This window comes from Myotis brandtii, unplaced genomic scaffold (assembly GCF_000412655.1).
Source record: "Myotis brandtii unplaced genomic scaffold, ASM41265v1 scaffold2750, whole genome shotgun sequence".
In the NCBI taxonomy this organism is placed as follows: Eukaryota; Metazoa; Chordata; class Mammalia; order Chiroptera; family Vespertilionidae; genus Myotis; species Myotis brandtii.
This window is the reverse complement of record NW_005360465.1, coordinates 217,189-232,705: the sequence shown is the minus strand read 5'-3', so window position 1 is coordinate 232,705 and position 15,517 is coordinate 217,189. Positions and strand designations below refer to the sequence as shown.

At 47.2% G+C, this 15,517-nt stretch overlaps 2 protein-coding genes across 2 annotated transcripts; one reads left to right on the top strand and one right to left on the bottom strand.

The window, feature by feature from the left end:
• Window positions 1–2,651: 2,651 nt before the first annotated feature.
• TSPYL2 (TSPY-like 2) lies at window positions 2,652–9,089 on the top strand. The gene is made up of 7 exons (XM_014541632.1): window positions 2,652–3,740; window positions 5,035–5,112; window positions 5,224–5,335; window positions 5,420–5,565; window positions 5,672–5,769; window positions 6,054–6,682; window positions 8,382–9,089. Exons 1-7 carry the CDS (start codon window positions 3,102–3,104, stop codon window positions 8,540–8,542), a joined length of 1,863 nt encoding a protein of 620 aa, XP_014397118.1. The 5' UTR covers window positions 2,652–3,101; the 3' UTR covers window positions 8,543–9,089.
• A 2,276-nt stretch (window positions 9,090–11,365) lies between these two features.
• On the bottom strand, window positions 11,366–11,647 carry LOC102248434 (small ubiquitin-related modifier 2-like). The gene is given in 2 exon segments (XM_014541622.1): window positions 11,366–11,442; window positions 11,500–11,647. Coding segments are annotated over 2 exon segments (225 nt in total).
• Between the last annotated feature and the right edge of the window lie 3,870 nt (window positions 11,648–15,517).

The following is a 15,517-nucleotide window of genomic DNA, read 5'->3' as shown; positions in this document are numbered from 1 at the left end:
TCAGGAGGGTTTTCCTCCATTTCTTTTTTCTAACTGCCTGGATTCACCATTGGATTTTGTAAATGGAAAACTGAAATGAACAATGCTATATTGGATGTTTTCTCTTTCTGACTGTGTGTGTGTGTGTGTGTCTGTCTGCGTGCGTCTGTGTGTCTGTGTGTCCTGTCTGCATGACCACATGTGGGGAAGTATGATTGAGTGAGACAGTGTGTTTGTGGGGAGGCACCCCTGCCTGGTACACATGCGTGAGTAAATGCCTGTATGTAGAGACATATATGGCATGCACACACACATACATGTATGCACCTAACTGAGAGGAGACAAACTACAGTATGTGCCTGCAGCAGGAAATAGAGTGGCCGGTGAGATAGAACTTGAAAAGTACATATGCATGTAGCAAGAGGGAGACTCCCATCTCATCAGATCTTCCTCCCTTGGCCCAGGTTCTGAACATGGCAGACAGAATACTTGAGAACCCCATTCTCTTCCCAAAGCCCAGAGCCCCCAGGTATCACTTTCAACTTCCTGAATCAGTCTCTTCTCCAAAACCCAAACAAGGTGTTCCTGAAACTGGACCACCATGGAGAATGGGGACTGGGAATTAGGGATCCAACTTGGGGAGAGCTGATGGGGTTAGGAAATGCCCCCCCCCAAAGTAATGGCTTCTGGAGGGCCTGCTCAATCTGGGATGGGAGATCTTCTGAAGGATCCACTTTATGCAGCTGGCACTTTGGTAAGCTTTGCCTAAATTCAGAGGGAGGGATGTCACAGGAGGGAACACAAGCTTGGGAGTCTACCCAACCAGACTGTTGCCTGGGCACTCAATTATTATTTATTTACTTATTCTCTCAGGTGCACAGAATTGAGGTGACCATACTCCTCAGTTCTTGGCACAACTATATCATCATTGATCCATGCGAAGTCCTTTTAGTCTTTATTTTGTTTTGTTTTGTCCCCTTCATCAGCCATCCCTGATCCCATCCCCCCTCCCACATAGGCACCCACTCTCGTGTATTTAACATATGTCCTTCCAATCTACCATTCATGTGTTTATTTACATATATGTGTATCTGTGAAAAAATATATGGTATTGTTATGTGTTTTAATTTACATAAACAGTATTGTACTATAAATCTTGTTCTGTTTCTTTTTTCACTCAACATTCTGTTTTTGAGAGATCCAGCCATGTTGCTGTATGTAGATTTAATTCATTCTAGTTGTCATCTTATCCACATATATCACATTTTCCTTAGCCATTCCCCTGGAGATGGGTCTCTGGGTTGCTTCCAGTTCTCTACTACAACAAGGCTGCAATGGGTAGTTTCCTACACTTCTCTTTAAGGACACCTCATTTAGAGGAGAGGAAACTGAAGTTCAGAGTTACAAAGTGAAGGAATAGACCCCTGATTTGAATCCTTACCAGAGCCAGAACCCCACCACGCCTCATCAGAGACCTGTCCATCTGGCCAAAAAATTTTTTTTCAAATACAATTAAATAGTCTACACCGAGGAAAGGGAGAGGATGGGAGGGGAAGAAGTATTGAGTACATGAAGAGAAAGACCTAGAAAAATCTAGCATTCGAACTGAATCACATCATTTTAGTGACGCATAGAGGTTACTTTTTTTTTTTTTGCGTGATTATTTCTAGAGCCATTTTGCAGAGATGGAAAACGCCACGTCAAAACCTGGCCTCAAATCAAAGTCCCTAGGTCTCCACTCAAGTCCCGGCTCGGGGTTAGAGCAACCTGAGCCCCCAGGGGGCCTCATTGGTGTCTGCTGCATGGCAAAAGCTGGGGGCAGGGGCTGGAGACGAGGCAGATTTAAGAAGTGCGTAGTTGCGGCAGGGAAAAGGAGGGGAGGGAAGCGGAGGAGGGGGGATGGATGAACGACAGCGAGGCTCTCCAATTTGATTTGAGCACGTCGTGCTCAGCGCCTGCCTTCGTTTTTTGTTTTGATTTTTTGGTCTTAAGAACCACTGGTAACATTGATGAATAAAATTACATCGGTTTCAGGGGTACGGTTTTATAATACATCTGTATAATGTGTGGCGTTCACTACCGCAAGCCAAGTCTCCTATCGCCATTTATCCGCCCCTCCCCCCATACTTTGATTTGAGCACGTCGTGCTCAGCGCCTGCCTTCGTTTTTTGTTTTGATTTTTTGGTCTTAAGAACCACTGGTAACATTGATGAATAAAATTACATCGGTTTCAGGGGTACGGTTTTATAATACATCTGTATAATGTGTGGCGTTCACTACCGCAAGCCAAGTCTCCTATCGCCATTTATCCGCCCCTCCCCCCATAACCTCTGATTCAAAAAAAAAAAAAAAAACCCCACTGGTACTTTTCCCATTGGATAAAACGCGAAAGGGTGAGGGAGAGGGGCTTCTTCCCCAAGCTTTTCTCTCAGCCAATTGCCCCTCAGCTTTCCCTCAGGTCGCGCGGGGGCGTCAGCTCCATGATTGGCAGAGTTGAGGGGAGCCAATGGGAAAGTGATGAGGTGTGGTGTTGGCAAGCAGATTGCGTGAGAGCGGGCAGTGGTCTTGGAAACGTAAGTGCCGCCCCCTCAGCTGACAGCCAATGGCGAGGCAGAATAGGCCCTTGACGTCAGCGAGGGGCGGGACCTGAGCAGTTGGCGCGGAGGGAATAGGACAGGCTCCGTGGGAGGGAGCGCAGAGCGGAGCGGCGAGCGGAGAGGGTGGTGTGCAGGCGCGGCGTCTCGCTTCAGGGGTGACTGACTAGCAGCAGCGGCCTGGCTGAGAGTGGAGGGAATAGCACAGGCTCCATGGGAGGGAATACAGAGTGGAGCTGCAAGCAGAGCTGGTCGCGTTCAGGCGCTAGGCTCCTCTTCAGGTGTGACAGGCTGCAGCAGCCTGGCTGAGAGCGAAGGGGTGAGCATGGTGCTCTGAGCACAGCTACCATGGACCACCCAGATGAGGGGCCTCCTGCCAAGGGCCGTCGCCTGAGCACCTTGGAGCCCTCTGAAGACGATGCACCACCACCTCAGCCACCACCACCGCTCATGCGACTGCCCCTGCCTCCACCGGAGCAGTGACCAAGGCTCTGGGAGGAAACAGAGGCGGCACAGGTGCTGGCTGACATGAGGGGGGTGGGATTGGGCCCCACTCTGCCCCCGCCGCCCCCCTATGTCATTCTGGAGGAGGGGGGAGTGCGCGCGTACTTCACCCTGGGTGCCGGGTGTTCCTACTGGGATCCCGAATTCGAGTCTGGGTATGGGGAGGCGCCCCCTCCCGCGGAGAGCCTGGAAACATTCTCTCCTGAGGAGGTGGCGGGGGGAAGCCTGGAGATCGACATTCAGGTTACCGAGCCGGAGCCCGAGCCCGAGCCGGAGCCCAGCGGCTTTAGCGGAGAGGCCATAGATACCTGTAGCATAGGGGGACGGGAGTACCAGGTGTTAGCCGGTCTACAGGGGAAGGAAGAGGCCATCATTATAGTAGAAGATGATGAGGAGGAGGTGAAGGAGAATGTGAGGAAGAAGAGAAGGAGGAGGAGGAGGAAGCAGAGGAAGGTGAAGAAGCAAAGCAGAGACGTGAATCCCGAGAAGATACAGTACGTCCTGCAGGCGCTAGAAAGCATTCAGCTAGACCTGGAGGCGGTGAACATCAAGGCAGGCAAGGCCTTCCTCCGTCTCAAGCGCAAGTTCATCCAGATGCGGAGACCCTTCCTGGAGCGCAGAGACCTTATCATCCAGCACATCCCAGGCTTCTGGGTCAAAGCAGTATCCTTGATACCTATACCCATGGGCTACGAGCCCATGACAGAAAGGGGGGGAGATGGGGGGGAGGGAGACAGGGTGAAAGAGTGTGGGGGCGGGCCTCTATTGAAAGAATGACTACGTTTGGTGGAGGAGGGAGGGAAGGAGGGGGGCGAGACATCAGAGAAGCTGGATTGGAGATGGGGAGGGGAGGCGGGGGTGGAGGGAGGAGCCACACAACATAAAAACTGAACCACAGATGGGGAAGGGTGAAGATGAAGAGCATAACATAAAGAAATGGATCACACATATATAATACTATAAAGAATTAAAAAAAGAGAAGGAAATGGATCACAGGCGGTAAAAAGGGGTGGGTAGTAGAGGGGCACATAGCAGAAAAATTGAACCATAGATGGTGAAAGGAGGAGGGAGGGGTACACAGAAAATAAACTGACTCCTCTGAGATAGTAATGGGCTCCATAATGGGGAAATTGCCCAGAATGGGTGCCTAACTCACACATGGCTCTTAAAGCCTGGGTGTCTGCTTAGATGCTACGGAGACCCTAATCCTGGCTGGAGAAAAGGGGGCTAGAAAGGGACTGGAGCCCCTAAAGGATCAGGAGAAGGAATACCTAGGAATAGATATCAAGGAGTTAAATGAAGGAAAGGGGAGTAAAAAAAAAACCCATTCACTAGTGATAACCCCATCTCTGGGGGACACACATATAGACATGCAACATGTTAGAAACACATGGATTTAACACAGAATTACATAGATATATTTCCTAGACACTCCCATACAAAGGATCCATGATCACAGACCCTCAGTACCCAATTTAATTTGGACAGAACCCCTCAGATCTAGATACATAGCATGTGGGTAAAGACCCATAACACCTAAATATATAATATCATGACTATAGGTCCTCAGCAACCAGATATAGCATTACTTGGACATTGGCCTTCAGCCCCCAGATACACAATGTTTCGTGAACACAAGCCTTCAGCATCCAGAGACACAATCACATGGACATAGACCCTCAGCACCCAGACACAACAAGTAAAAACCATGGCAAGGCCACCTAATAGAGGTTTTACAAAGCATAAACATGAGCTCTCACCACATAGTATCATGGAAGTACAGTAAAGTACAGGTCATGTCCCATGACCCACTTGTTCCACACATATCAAATGCACACAGAAGGAATTCTGCTCCAGCTTCTCTTTTGCTTTGCCCTGCCTGACCTGACTTGCATGGCCTTCCCTCCCTCCTCTCAAAGAGTAGTCACTCCTTAACCTAAACCGCTCCCTCCCGCAGTTCCTCAACCACCCCAAAATTTCAGTCTTGATCAGTCCACGCGACGAAGACATTTTCCGCTACTTGACCAATCTGCAGGTCAGGCCAAAGAGATGTTTTTACTAAGACCAGCCAAGGAATCTGGTCCTTGAAGGTGAGGTGGGGGGAATGGTGGGGTGGTGATTCCATCATTACCCCCACCCTGAGCAGGTACAGGATCTCAGACATATCTCGATGGGCTACAAAATGAAGCTGTACTTCAAGACAAACCCCTATTTCACAAATATGGTGATTGTCAAGGAGTTCCAGTGCAACCGATCAGGTAAGAGACAGTCCCCAGGGCAAATCCATGGGACCCACACCTACCCTTGCCCAGTGCCTTCTCCACAGCCTCCTTTTTCCCCAGGCCGGCTGGTGTCTCACTCCACCCCAATCCGCTGGCACCGGGGCCAGGAACCCCAGGCTCACAAGGAAAGGAACCAGGACACCAACTACAGCTTCTTCAGCTGGTTCTCAAATCACAGCCTCCCAGAGGCCGACAGAATTGCTGAGGTGGGGTCCCTCCTGGGAAGGCTTTGCTGGGCTTGCCTCTAGGTGCTGGGAGTAGGTTCTGGGGCTTGTACTCATAGCTCTGTTCTCTCCTTTCTCCCCTCAACAGATTATCAAGAATGACCTGTGGGTCAACCCTGTGCGCTACTACATGATGGGAGTAGGCGGCTACCGAGCAAACAGAAAGAAGCAAGAAAAGAAAGAAAGGTGATGGGGGGTTAGAGGCTGAGAGATGATGTTTTAGTATCACACAGGGTTTATAAAGCCAAAAGGGACATTTGAGACAATTCAGTCCAATATGTTTTATAAGTGGGAATGATGCCCAGAAATGGGGTGTGATTAGCCTTAGGTTACACAGTCAGGGGCAGAAATGGGACTCCCCCCACCCTAGCTTCATCCCTAGGAGCCCTTGTAGCCTACTCCCTCCCCAGTTACTTCCCATCTTTCAGTGTCTATCTTGTACCTCCCCCCAAACTTATATTCAACCACAGGTTTTCCCATATTAAAAAGAAGAACAGATATGAGTTGGTGATCATGGATGACTTTGATGACTATCAACTGATGCAAGACATTATTGGCGAGACCTCAGACAGTGATTTTATCACTGACAATGAGACTGTTCACGACATCAAGATCTCTGACTTCATGGAGACCACCGACTGCTTCGAGACCACGGACAACGAGATAACTGACTTCAGTGAGAGTTTCTGTGACAGTGAGAGCGTCTATGACTGTGAAAGCCCAGACCGCCACCTCACCACCGAAAACAATGACAGTGCTGATGAGCATACTTATGGTGGTGAGAACTCCAAAGGTGGCGGCTGTGGCAACAACCTTGACAGCAGCGACAGTGACTACGGAGACAATGAGACCAGCGATGATGAAGATAATGATGGCAACGAAGGTGACAATGAAGGCAGTGATGATGACGGCAATGAAGGTGACAATGAAGGCAGTGATGATGATGACAGAGACATTGATTACTATGAGAATGCCATTGCAGAGCCTCAGAAGAATCAGCTTAAAATCAGCAACCTGGGCTACTACGAGGATGAGGTAGAGAACATCTTTGAAGAAGAATCATCAATGGAGGAGGAAGATGAGGAGGGCAGTGAGGAAGGTGAGATGGACCCCCTCTTGTCCTCCCTCCTTTCTCTTCCCTCAGGGAAAAGCTGGCCAGGATCAGGGAATGGAGACATGAGCACAATCTGCCCTGTGGTGAAAAGAAAAAAGCATCTGTGCAACTTGCAAAACAAATCAAGGCCAGGAACATTTAACTTACAAATGTAACAAAACCAAAGAAATACATTTCAGTTCTAGCTGATGGGTAGATAGGTTGCAACAGCAAAATACAAAGAGGAGGGAAGATACAGGAGAGAGTCGGTGCGAAATTAAGGACTGGCTGAGAGAGAGAGAGAGAAAGAGAGAGAGAGAGAAATAAAGCAGCAAACACATTATAATTCAGTACACTTTGTACCCAGCCCTAGCCTTCTGGGAACTCCCAGTCCTGTTCGGGGAGCTGGGGGCAAAGTGAACATTATGCTCTGTGAGCCCAGAGGAGGTTGTGCTCTGTGAGCCCAGAGGAGGGAACAGCTAATTGTACCTCAAGAATGAGGAAGGGGAGAACTAGATAGAGGAACTGACATTTGAATTGGAGGCTGCATTCGTCTTAAGGGGTGTTATGGGGCATTCTCAGTAGAAGGGATCACATGAACAAGGACCTGGAAGGGTGAAAATGCATATGTTGGGCACAGTTTCCCAAATTGTCTTCTGAGGACCCTTCACCAGTTCTGAAAGCTGCTTCTCACAAAAAGGTTCAGTGGTTGCATATGTCGGGGAAAATACTGCATACATGAATATCTTCATGTAGTCACATGTACATTAACACCTTAAAGGCTCTGAGAAGTCCTGCTGTAAGAAACCTATTTAAACTTCATAGAACCCAGCATTTTTCAAGCTTCTTGACCACAGAAGCCATTTTTTCTCACCAAAGAATGCCTTTTGAGAAATGGGTATGGGGTTTGAGGGAAAAGATGGTATTTCAGGTGACTCCCAGGTTTGGCCCTGGCCTTGAATGACTGGAGAAGTGAACCATTTCCTGGGAAGGGAAAGGGCATGGTGGTGAGATTGATGGGATGCAGGGGGAAACACAGAGTTGGAAGGGTTGTTGGACATAAGGCAGGCCTCTGGGGGAAGACCAACCACTCCTGAGAGTTTTGACCTCGCAGTCAAAAAGTTCCATTGAGGGCAGGGGACCAAGGAAGGAGGCATTGAGTGAGTGAGTACACTCAATCTCGACATTTTCAGCTTGACTAGGGAAATTGAGAGAGTTGCTGGCCCCATTCCCTCCCACCGAATAACACCTGTTCTTTTGGAGGAGAAGAGGCAGCGCTATCTGCCCAGCCCTAGGGTGGGAGTGGGAGTGGGGGTGGGGGTTGGGCTGAAGAAGACAGACAGGGCCTGTTTGCATCAGACTATGGAGAAGGAGTGAGGGAGCTGCCTGGGGATGAATAGGTTTATTCAGCTGAGATCGCAGCTCAGGAAGAGACACACATTGTTACATACAGGAGGAGAAGAAGCTGCTTTCAGATATGTATCCATTTTGATAGGACAGAGGCAAGGAGCCCACCCTACCTTCCTGTTTCTTTCCCCCCCACACACACTTGGCTGCTTGCTCCAAGCAGAGGTGCTTGGCAAGTGGTCTCTGGCCCCCAACCGCCCTAGTTAGGGGCTGTGTTCCATTAGGAGTGACATGTACTTGCCCATCTAACCACCCTCCTCCATTTTCTGTTTTTTTCCTCTTTCCCCTGTGCTGCCAGAAGATGAGGACAGCGATGATGAGGAAGGAAGTGAGGAGGAGGAGGAGGAAGATGAGGAGGAGGAAGGAATCGAAGAAGACTGGGAAGACTCTGACGTGGAGGAGGTGCTTCAGGTCCAGAACGCTTGGGCCAACCCCCGGAAGAGGGGCAAAACCGGATAAACAAACGTTTCACCCTTGCCCTTGTGGCTACTGCCTCTGTGTCCCTCTCCCTCTGTCCCATTTGCCCTCCCCCTCAGCTAGGGCCTTGAGGCCCCACATTGCACTTCTGGGGGGTGACCAACTTCGTACACGGGTTTGAAGTTTATTTTTATGGTTTAGTAATTGCAGAGTTCTTATTTTGGGGGGAGGGAAAGGGGGACCCCCCCTTCTTTCGGCCCTCCTCCCTCGCAGGCTTCTGTGTGCTGCTACGTATTTATTGTGATGCCTTGGCCACGGCCCCTCTATCCCCCTCCTCGTGCTGTTTGGAGTGAACACCCCTGATCCCGAAGCGGGGAGGGCTGCTGTGGCCTTGGGAGAGCTGCTGCCTCCCAGTTGTCCTAAGTCTCTCTCTTCCCCTCACTTTTCCACCTGCTGTGCCCGCTAGCCCGCATCGGTGTCTATGCAAGGCCGCTTCGCCATTGCGGTATTCCTGTCCCCCACCCCCCAGAAGCCCTGTTCATTCCCTGTGAACCCTGGTAATCCTAATAAAATTCCCAGCAAGTTCAAAGTGCTGCTTTGAGTCTTTTGTTCCGCCCGGTGCCCAGTTCCCAGCAGCAGCAGCAGTTCCCCTTGCTATAGGCCTATCTACGCCACTGGCCTGCAAGATGGTAGTTGCGAGTTGTTAGGGTGGGGGGATTTGGCGGGCAGGGGGTCGATCTCTGCGGGACTGCAGAGCTGTGGCGTCAGGCCAATGCGGACCATCCTGACCAATGGCAAGACAAGGGTGAGGAAGCCCCTCCCTCTCCTGGCTGCTGCAGTGGCCTCAGCCAGGTATCAAACAGCTTCCCACGCCTTCCCCTCGCGCATGCGCGCAGAAAAGCTCTGCGCCCTAGAACATCCATTTATTCAGTGATTCATCTTTTAATTTATCTTGCGTCAAACCTTTCTTCGGGCCTAGTGTGAGCTGAGCGGGGGCGGAATGAGCCAGAGGAATCCATTTTTCTCGCATGTAGTAGAAAAAACATCAGTTGGATAATGCAGGGGTGCTCTCTCGTCTTAGGGAGGGGTTGCAGAGTCCCTGGCGCTGGGTCTGGGAGAGAAGGCAAGAAAAGATGGCTCAGGTCGAGGAGTTTGCAAAGCAAAGGGAAATTACTATGTAGCTGTGTGATTGAGGGCAGGAGGAGTCGTGAGTTGGGAGTCTGAAAGGTGGGCTCTATCTGGGAGATGTTTCAAATTTTGAATACAGTAATTTTATTTCAAGAGACATCGGCAATAACACCCAGACTCTTTCTGGATCATAATGGCAACCAATGTAGTCATCAGGGTCAGTGTTCTGCAAGATACCTCTAGAACTTTCCATCCAACGCCCTTATTTTGCTGGAAGGATTCAGATTTGTGTTTTAGAGAATGCCCTCTGCTGGCTGCCAGCAGAATGGATTGGAGGAAGGGAGAGCAGTGAACAAAGCTATACCTTAAGTTGAGAGGTGTGATGGGGTGGATATAGGTTTTTGAAATTTATTTTCAAAATCTTCGATTTACAGAATTATTGCTAAGATAATACGGAGAGTTCCCATATACCCTACAGCCAGTTTCTGCTAGTGTTAACATCTCACATTGGTATGGTACATCTGTCACAATTAATAAACCAGTATTAATACTGTATTGTTAACTAAAGTCCATACTTAATTCATATATTATTAGTTTTCACCTAATTTCCCTTGTCTGTTCCAGGATGCCACCTTACATTTAGTCATCATGTCCCTGTAGGCTCCTATTGGCTGTGACAGTTTCTCAGACTTTCCTTGTTTTTAATGGCCTGGAGTCATCAACATTTGAGGAGTACTGGTCAGGTATTTTGTATAATTTTCTCAATTAGGATTTGTCTGATATTTTCTTCATGATTAGAGTGGGGTTGTGGGGTTGGGGAAGGAAGACCACAAAAATAAAGTCCTGTTCTCATTGCATCATATCAAGGGTGTGTGCTATCAATATGCCTTATTACTGTCCATGCTAACATTGCTGTCATAGCTGAGGTAGTGTATGTCAGGTCTCTATGCTGTAAAATTACTCCTCCCCCTTTCCACACTGCTTTGGAAGGAAGCCACTAAGTGTAGCTCATGCTTAAGGAGTGGAGGGTTATGCTCCATCTCCTTGAGGGCGAAGTGTCTACATAAACTAATTGGCATTGTCCCACACTAGAAACGTATCTGTTCTATGAGAGCTTTTAAGATGCTGGAACTGACAGGCTTTATTTTTTCCATTTTAAACAAAAAGTTTATTTAAACAACAAGATGCTGGGCATGAAGGGGAAACTATCTAGGATTCATTTCTTTTAGAGTAATTTACCTCTACTTAAAGACAGATTGCCCTACATGTAACAGCTGTGTATAAAAAAGTTATAAAAACTGTCCTTGGGTTTACAATGATAAATGAAAAACATTAAAATTCTCCAATTGAATGAGGTATGCAAGGACTTTTATGTTGTTGTTGTTTTTAAACAGTGAGAAGTAAAATAACTTACTTAAATAGGAGATAAGAGCTGAATGAGCTTCCACTGAAGAAAGGGGGTATTTTCACTGAACCAGTCTTTTTCCCCATCTCATCTCCATTTGATGTCAATCAAAACATACCATTGGCCATTTAGTTTAAAACATGCAAATGCTTGTGCACATACATCAGTTAATTTATGTACAATAAAGGAGCAGGGAAGGGGAAAATGAAAGAACAGAGAAAACTGTACTGTAATAGTCAGGATGCAGTGGATCCAAATTGCAGTTTTCTAACTGAGAATGTCTTCTTGGTCTGGAGGAACAGAGTTCTGGAGTAAATAGCAGGTTCCCTTTTTTAGCAAACACCTCCTGTCTGCTGCTGGAACACATCAGTTGTATCTTCATCCACCATTTCCAACTGTGCAGGTGTGTCTGTATCATTGATTGGCTGCCCATCAAATTGGAATCTGATCTGCCTCATTGACAAACCCTGTCGTTCACAATAGGCTTTCATTAGTTTACTAAGTGTGTATGTCTCTTAATCTTAAACCACAGAACCATCCTACCCCACCACCTTCAAATTAATATGACCATTGTTCTCAGTCTTGACTCCTTCCTTGGGCTTTTTGTCAGTCATGGTGAGCACTGGAGTCTTCTCAGCTGCAGCTTCACAAAAGAGGTACCAGGTCCACACCAGATGAGTACACAAGCAGCACCAGGAGTGGCAGAAACTGACAGGCTTTAGAGATGGGAAAAGAAGGATTGAGAGAAGTCAAGGATGACTACCAGGTTGCTGTGGAACCTTTAGCAAGGCCCCTTCCTCTCTGGGCCTCTTCTATGAAATGGTTGGAACACCAGATCTTGAACATAATCCATGATTCTGATAAATATTTTGGGAAGAGCATGGGGGCTTGGATGCCTCTAGTTCTGACCTGGGACTACACTGTCAGAAGTGGGGAGGGGAAACTCTGACCCAGAAAAGGGAACATCTTGCCTCAGGGCCAGAGCTGAGAGTGTAGGATCCTGAGTCAAGACCAAGACTATATTTTAGAGTTGGATGTGGCCTTAAAGACCTTCTAGAACAGTCCATTTTTTTTGTGCACGGGGAAGAGACAACTATGTGCAATATCTGCAGCCAGTCCCAATGAGCAGGTGGTGAAGTGAAGGGGAGGAGAAAGCAGCAGGGGCAAAGGCCTGGAGTGGGCCAGGAAGAGGTCAGCCTGGCAAGAAGATCCCAGCCAGTCTGAGAGATAGATGGCCTGGGTACCCTTGCCTCAATCTGCTCTGCCTCACAACATGACTCCCTCGCCCTCTGTAGAGGGCCTCAGTTTTCCCATCTGCAAGTTTAGGCATCAGCCCAGAAGAAGTAACCTGCCTAAGTTCTCCAGATGGAATCCAGCCCCAAAGTAGACCTCTGAAGCCTCGCCTTCATCATATTCTTCCCTGATTCCTCTCTGTCTTCCTAATCAAATCCGTAGGCTCTCATCTTGGAATTTGAGGCTGCGCTTCACCCACTCTGTCAGAGAGGGCCTCTGGTTTCAGGGGCACTATTAGGAGCCAAGTATGGGATTCTAATGTACTTAGCCAGGGTGCTCATGCCCTGGCCTGAGGCATGGGAGGAGAGGATGTTCTTTGCCTAGAGTGACATCTTGTTGTTCCTTGTGCCCTCACTCCTTGGTGTATGGTATGGCTTCAGGTCCTGCCCAATCTCGGCCTCCAAAACGAATGGACTGTTCTAGAAGGTCTTTAAGGCCACATCCAACTCCAAAGTATAGTCTTTGCTGAAGACCAGAAAATACAGGCCCCATTTGCTGGGACCCTAAACAGAAACCAGGAGGAGAAGGAGGAGTTGTGGACCCAATGTACCCCAGGGCCTGTTCCCATGCTGAAGCTAATTGTCTTTGTGTCCTTCACAGCTCACCCCATTCCTCTGCAGCTGAGGGCCCTGCTCCTGGGCGTGAAGTCCCCAGAATGTCCTGGGGCCAGACCTTTAAAATGCCACTCACTGCTGTGAGCCAAAGATTGGCAAAATTTAACCAAAACTAGATTCAGGAATATCCCCCCTTTTTAGGTCATCAAAAGGGCCAGCACTGGCTCCCTCATTTGGGGGTGTGTAGGATGGTTAGGAAGGAATCCTATTATTCATCCAGTAAACATTTATTGAGCACCTACTGTATGCCTGATACTAAACTGGGTGATAGAGATATAACAAGGAGACATGACAGACTGAGTCTTTGTTCTCCTGGAGCCCAGAGTTTAAAAACAAGGTGTTTTTTTCTGTGGTTTGTTTGGTTTTTTGTCCTTGACTGTAATTTTTTTTACTTTTATTTAAAATTTTCTTTTACTTTTTCAATTACATTTGACATACAATATTATATTAGTTTCAGGTGTATAACCCAGTGATTGGACATTATATAACTAAGTGATCACCCCAATAAATCTTTTTTTAAAGATTTTAAAATTGATTTTTAGGGAGAGAGGAAGGGAGAGGGAGAGAGAGAAACTTCAATGTGAGAGGGAAACATCGATCAGCTGTCTCCTTCATGCCCTCCACCAGAGATCAAAACCACAACTGGGCATGTGCCCTGACCAGAATAAAACCAGCAACCTTTTGGTGCATGGGATGACACCCAACCAACCAACTGAGCCACACCGACCAGGGCAACTCCAATATATCTTGTATCCATCTGACACCATATATAGTTAATTACAATATTGTTGACTATATTTCTTATGCCCCCTCCCATCTTTCAAAAACCTAGTCCTTTACTCCCCCCCACCCCCCAACCACCAGGTTCTCTGTGTAAGACAAGTATTCTTAACTCTTTGTATACATGGATCTGTTTGATGGTCTGGTGAAACTTATAGAACTTACTTCATAAAATACTATCTTTTAAATGCATAAAATAAAATACCTTTGGTTACAAAAGAAAGTGATTATATTGAAATATAGTTATTAAAATATGGCAAAAGCAAATATGTGCTATAGTAATATATGTGCTCCTCGTTAATTCACTAAATCATAAGATCCAATGGAGGGTCTAATGACAATCATGATTTTAAAATAGAGATTGCATGATATTTCAAAAGATCTGCGACATTATTTTGAACTGCAACCACTATAATGTGCTATGAAAAGCTCTGTGATTTCTGTTGGTGACAGTCACAAGTAATTGTGACTAATGTGGCTAGTTACATTCTTTGCTGAAAAAAAAAAAAGAGCTAAATTTCAACAAGAGGAGAGTGAAAAATAAAGATGTAATTTTTTTCCTCATACAAATTCATGGGCCACTCCAAACCCTGTCCCCAGACTCAATTGGAGGTCTGTGAACCCAAATTAAGAACATTCCTGTCTCTCCTTCCTTCTTAAACAGCTATCGTTTGGAGGGCAGAAGCCTGGGTTTTATTTTGGGTCTTACTGCTGTGTACCATCATGCCAATCAGTTTGCCTCTCTGGGCCATAGTTCCCTCAGTCTGAAACAATGGGAAAAGCAAGAATTGGGACAGGAGACCTTAACTATTAATGTTCTGGGAAATTACTTTATATTCTTTCATTCAAGCCTCACAATGATAGTATCAGGTGAGATTTTTATTTATTTATTTTAAAAATAATTCTTTATTGTTGAAAGTATTACACATGTCCCCTTTTTGCCCCAATTGACACCCTCCAACCAGCTCCCACCCCCCACCCCAGGCCCTCAACGCCCCATTTTCTGTGTCCATGGGCCATGCATATATGCATACAAGGTTCAGGTGAGATTTTTAAAAAATTTAAATTCTTTATTATTTAAGTATTACATATGTCTCCTTTTCCTCCCTTGACCTCTCCCGGCCACTCCCACCCCCAGCACATGCTCTCACCCTCCTATCTGTGTCCATTGGTGATGCTCATATGCATGCATACAAGTCCTTTGGTTGATCTCTTACCTGCTCCGCCCCCGCCCCCCTCCCCCACCTTTCAGGCGAGATTTTTAAACTGTCTTCCCATTTCACTGATGAACTGAGGCTCCTAGTGAGGTTATCACTTGACCAATGTCTCAGTAAGTAGCAGGGGCTGGTGGGTAACTGGCCACACCCTCATAACCCCTTCCTCCTCCATGGATGAAATTAGGAGCTACGCTCATTTTGAGCGACAGAAACCTAGCTCGGAAATCCCTGCAGTGAGGGTAGAGCTATAGGAAATTCCGGCCAGTGTCGTGTCTCTTAACCGGGCAGTGGTTTATACAAAAGGACTTCCAGAGTAAGATGTTAAGAAGACAGGATTGCCAGGCTGGTGTGGCTCAGTGATTGGGCATCGACCTATGAACCAGGAGGTCACAGTTAGATTCCCAGTAGGGGGAGTGCAGGAGGCAGCTGATCAATGATTCTCTCTCATCATTGATGTTTCTATCTCCCTCTCCCTTCCTCTCTGAAAACAATAAAATATGTATTAAATTAAAAAAAAAGAAGCCAGCCCTAGCTGGCTTGGCTCAGTGGATAGAGCGTCAGCCTGCGGACAGGGCCCCAA

Bases quoted from the DNA above. Each gene is read 5' to 3' on its own strand.
- TSPYL2 (XM_014541632.1), top strand. From the start codon at position 3,102: ATGAGGGGGGTGGGATTGGGCCCCACTCTGCCCCCGCCGCCCCCCTAT. The intron at 5,113-5,223 runs GTCAGGCCAAAG...CACCCTGAGCAG, and splicing joins GCTACTTGACCAATCTGCAG to GTACAGGATCTCAGACATAT. The intron at 5,770-6,053 runs GTGATGGGGGGT...ATTCAACCACAG, and splicing joins AAGCAAGAAAAGAAAGAAAG to GTTTTCCCATATTAAAAAGA.